The sequence below is a fragment of the Ischnura elegans genome, chromosome 2 (genome assembly GCF_921293095.1).
Source record: "Ischnura elegans chromosome 2, ioIscEleg1.1, whole genome shotgun sequence".
NCBI lineage: Eukaryota > Metazoa > Arthropoda > Insecta > Odonata > Coenagrionidae > Ischnura > Ischnura elegans.
This window is the reverse complement of record NC_060247.1, coordinates 37,295,160-37,300,154: the sequence shown is the minus strand read 5'-3', so window position 1 is coordinate 37,300,154 and position 4,995 is coordinate 37,295,160. Positions and strand designations below refer to the sequence as shown.

The following is a 4,995-nucleotide window of genomic DNA, read 5'->3' as shown; positions in this document are numbered from 1 at the left end:
CCTTTAAAAAAAGAACATCTCCACTCTTGTCTCTAGAACCTCCCTCACACTGCAAGTTCAAGGGCGCTTGCTCTACGTCCTGACCTTCTTAGGTGACCCTGTTTTTTCCAAACCTATTCTCGCGAGGGGAGGAGGGGTAGTGGCTTTCGTCAGGGTGTGGCGTCGGGAGAGCGAGGCGTTGGTGCTCTTCCGTTGGTAAGTGACGGAGGGGGAGGGGGCGAGAAGCTGGGGAGGAGGTTTGGGGGACGGGGAATCCTCCCGCCAACTCCTTCAAACTGTATAAAAGTCGGTGGTGGCCCGTTGGGATGAAGTTAGTTCGCATCCGTGGGTTCAGGGGATAGAAAGCCTAGATCCCCCACGCGAGTGATTTCAACGCCCGTCGCATTCCCGCGAGTGATTTCAACGCCCGACGAGGTCCCTCCATTACATTCAGCGTCTTCTCCGCGAACCAGACGGGGCCATGGCGAGGCTTGTGTCTGCAGCGGCTCTCGCCGCTTTGCTCTGCCTCTTTTCCGGCACCCTGGCATTCCCGGAACGCAATGTGGAGGAAGCCTTGAATGGGATAGTGTCCGTGGTAGACGGAGCCATCAACGCTAGCATCGGCCGGTCCTTGTCCTCAGACTCACGTGAATACTTCGGAGACTCGTACCTTGACTGGGCTAGGGAGCAGTGCGCCACGGCCAGGGGACCCACCGAGTCCTTCTTCCCTTGCGTCAAGTTCAGAGCCCTCCGGTTCGTTCATCGCCTCGCGTCCCCGGACGAGGATGCGGTGGCGTCGAAGATCGTCCTCTCGGACGCAGTTCACCTCGTCCGTTCGGCCAAATCCTTCCAGGAGAAGATTTTCCCGAGCGGCACGACCGAGGATGACCAGAGGAGCGGGGCTTACGAGCTGGACCGATTGGCGCGCTTTGGATTGAGGGAATTGGAGAGGTTTGCCAACTCGCACGCGGTGGCCTTCCGGGTGGGCAGCAGCGATTCCGAAAGCGCGGCCAGACTCATCGACGAGGACTCCCCGGAAAAGGGAGATTTGTTTCAAGGTGGGTCATCGTCCTTTTTCCTTGCTTAATTCCTCATAAAGGAGTGCGTTTACTCTGGGTGCGAGACTGTCTTTTGGCAGTTCTCGATCGAGTCCAGAGCTGTCGTTTGAATATCCCCTCTCTTTCCGTTGCAATAAAGAATATCCATTTTAATTTTTCCACGCATCCTTATGTATAATCCCCTCGTTCCTCTCAGAGATAATTCTTCACTTTAACACGGTTTTATGCATCATGTTCAAGCCTGGTGCTCCTTCTATTCAAACCCTCCATACTCTCCGTTCCAACTCCGTTTCTTCTACCCCTTTACTCTCCCCACTTTCTATGTCAAACACCTCCTTGAACCCTGGATTTTCCGATTATCTCACCTTCTCCACTCTCCTTCACTCCCATCTCTCAAACGCTACCAGCCTTTCCTCGTCTCTTACTTCAACATCCACGTTTCCACTCTATAGACTGCCTGAAATCAATATATACTCTCCACTAGTTTTTATTTGTATTCTTGCCCAACGATTCTACCATCTACTCCTTCATATTTATGATTCGGTAATCCAAATTTTTAATTCGTCTCCTTTCCTGGCACAATTCACTTTCTATTATGCTTGTCGCTGTGCTTGATTTTCTCCGATATACAACTCAAATAGTTAAAATCTTCCAAGTTGGTGAAGTTTGAGCCCACCTACTCTTATATTAAGCCTCGCATTTCTCGTTCATCATAGAGTACAACACATCATACCCTCGATTTTATTGTGATAAATTTTCGTGTAATATTGTTCGCTTTGAATCTGGCGTGAAAAAATTTCTTGCCATTTAACTCAAGGTACGCATAAGAAAATTGGTGACGTAGTACATGACCCTCGCGTGGTTCCTTATTGTTTAAACTTTTCTGAGAGATCGCGTGAAAAGTACACCCTAAACAAGCAAGTTCACAAAAAATCTAATGAGGCAATTGACTCATGAAAAGTGGGCAGCAGCATTTCTCGTTTTTATTATTTCAGTTTTATGTGTGAACGGCTCATTGTTAGTTAGGAAGTGTTTTTTTCGTCGCAACACATTTTTCCCCTCCATCTACCGAATTATTTCAATGAATTGCGAACTTGATTGAACTACGCACCTAATTATAGAATGTAAACGTTGAAATTCGAGTGCATAATTATCGGTGATAATTCCTATCCTCGTTTCCTTCCAACAGAGGCTCGGGGGAGGAAGAAGAAGTTGGCCCTGCTGGTGCCTCTGCTGATGCTGATCAAGTTCATCAAGCTGAAGGCCTTGTTGGTCCCCATCCTGTTCAGCGTGCTCATCATAAAGAAGATCCTCATCTTATTCGCCGTTTTCTTCCCGTCGATCCTTGGATTCTTCAGGTTCTGCAGGCCTCAACAAAACCATGGTTACGAGTACAGTAGTCCTTCGACGGAATACGGCGCAACTGGGTACGGTGGCATGTCGTACGGAAAGGAAAACCATTACTCGAGGAGAAGTTTGCCACTGTTTGACGCCCAGACCCGAGCCTACAGAGCATACGCTCCAACCAAAGAAAAGTAAATGTGCTGAGGACGAGGGGACTGAAAACCCTTACGATATACTCGATTCATATCTGATAAGTTTAGTCAATCACGTTGACCAGTGCGATCGATCAAAACGGGTGAAATCTCAGCATTGATTGCCGGCGATTTCGTTGATTCGTCTCCGATTTTTTATAAACAATAATTTATTTGAATGCCAATATGTTTGGGGCTCCTATAATTTATATATATTTATTTTTTTCTTTCCGGAGCTTTTTTTCTCATTTCATTGTTCAATAGTATTTCTTTAAAACGAAAATCTTAATAATAGCCTGTTTCCACGGTTTACTTCCTCTTATTGCCTTTATGTTTCAAGAATTCAAGAACCCCAAGAATTTGACGCATGACGTAACTGACATATTGACGTTGACGCTTTAAGAAAAATGACTTACTCGCCACTAGTATGCTTTTCTCTGACCGTAGACTATTTTTAAAATTTCATGTAGTCCCGATAGCACTAGGATTTCCTTCCCGGCAACCTGGAGTAATCTTTAATATTTCCTTATCGTTTTCCGAGATGCTGGGTGTAAAGAAGTTCAAATGTATCAACCCGTCCGTCGAAAAGGGTGTAAAAGTGCGAACTCGTGGCTCCTTAGCGGGCATTGCCTGTGCCTTCTGTTTTTCCGTACTTCCAGTTACGTGAATTATAGCTTTTCTTACCGTTATGATTGAAAACCTATGGTCGCATTCCTAATTCTCACTCCCAAACACTAAAATAATGAACAGACTTATTTTTCAAAACTGATTGGATCATACGTCACTGTACTGATTTCGCCAGTGACCGCGATCGACTGCAAAACATTGACTGCCCTTCCATCTGATAAGGCATCACCCTGGGAGGATTGGCGACAGCTAACGTTTTTCACGTCAAGCGTGTAATGGTCGTAGTGTACAGCGACCGCAAGAATATTCTCCTCTCATCCGTCCCTCGCCCCTAATTCTATTCTTTCCACGTGCCTTATCTTCCCGCTGAAACAGCTTGCCATCGAGGTTTTGTGGCAAGCTCCCATCCGTGGTGGAATCACATAGACTTAAGACGACAGTCGTGACGCCATTATAGCGTGAATCCGTGACAAAATGTTTCCAGCGTCCACTTCCCGATGTGCTCCAATGTAACATTTTGAGCCGCAACCCCGACCAAATTCTGGGCTGAAGAAATCTTACGAATTGTCCTAGGACACGAGAAAACTCCTGAAAAAAATAACGACGGGTAATTCAAAGAATTTATGCCTGATTCATATTTAAGACGCGAGAAGCCTTCAATATCGCCAGTGATACTTTTCCTACGGCTATTTTTACCAATAAATCAGTAATATGGCCAGATTTAAGGCCTTTAATTGTTAAAATTCAGTTTTCAAATAAATGCAGTCTACTACAGCTAATTTAATTTTGCCGGAGATTATTGTTTAACTTCCCAAAATACTATAAAATATGTAAAGAGTACAATGCAAGTTTAATACATTCATCTCTCATTTATACTCGAAACTCGTGAAAGCTGTATTTATGCCTATTTCTGAATTTACGAATGAAAATGAGTCATTTCAATTGTTTCCTAGAGTTACAAGATTGATATATACAAAAGCTAGATTTTTTACTCTACTAATCAGTTTTTATCCGCCTAGATATTACCCAGTAAGCCACTTAAATGATCTCATGGCATGGAGTGAGGTTTCTTCTCCTTTCCTTTCTATTGGCTTCAAGTTTTCCTTGTTCGGATATTTTTTTTCACCCTTTATTCATTGATGTGACATAAAATGGGACATTTTCATTTCATAGTACGAATTTCGAATTTCGATTTTCAACGTATAACGTACGGAGACTTCATACGAAGGTGAACATTTCAAAACCTTTTCTTGTGAGCGCCTAGTAGTATTATAGAAACGTAAAGGAGTAATTACGCCTCGTGACGCTTAAAAAGGGGCTTCTGACTGACATATAGGTGGTGTATTTTTCAAATGACCCTTCCAAGACATTAAATTCTACTTACTGTGAATTGTCATATGAATCGCATGCCCTTTACTATCATCGCTGTATTTGTTTCTAACGCCCTCAGAGCGAAGCCTTTCAATAATTTCTATCTCAATGAAATTCAATTTTCATTTTTTTCCCTGCTCTATATACAAGTGACACATTTAATTCCTTCCTATGTATTAATGGAAATAAAATGTTATTTATGAATTCATATAACCGATTGTTATTTTATTTTAAATGCTATTCCTCATGTTGATAAGTTTCTTTCCTCAGGCCACATTTATGTTGGAAATGGTTGGTTTGGGACCAAATGGTTGAACGAGATGAAGCTATTTGAGCTGTAGGCTAATATTTCTAGGCTGATGCTACTATCTAAACTGCTTTATTTTGAGCTCTAGCATACGGGGTCATGTATATTCCTAGAAATT

At 43.4% G+C, this 4,995-nt stretch overlaps 1 protein-coding gene across 1 annotated transcript; it reads left to right on the top strand.

Moving 5' to 3' along the window:
* The first annotated feature begins 328 nt into the window (after positions 1–328).
* LOC124174035 lies at positions 329–4,783 on the top strand. Its single transcript, XM_046553176.1, has 2 exons — positions 329–1,037; positions 2,227–4,783. The coding sequence occupies exons 1-2, from the start codon at positions 461–463 to the stop codon at positions 2,574–2,576; spliced, it is 927 nt and encodes a 308-aa protein (XP_046409132.1). The 5' UTR covers positions 329–460; the 3' UTR covers positions 2,577–4,783.
* The last annotated feature ends 212 nt before the right edge of the window (positions 4,784–4,995 follow it).

Coding starts and splice junctions, on each gene's coding strand:
- LOC124174035 (XM_046553176.1), top strand. CDS start 461: ATGGCGAGGCTTGTGTCTGCAGCGGCTCTCGCCGCTTTGCTCTGCCTC. Junction 1,038..2,226: donor AAAGGGAGATTTGTTTCAAG/GTGGGTCATCGT, acceptor TCCTTCCAACAG/AGGCTCGGGGGAGGAAGAAG.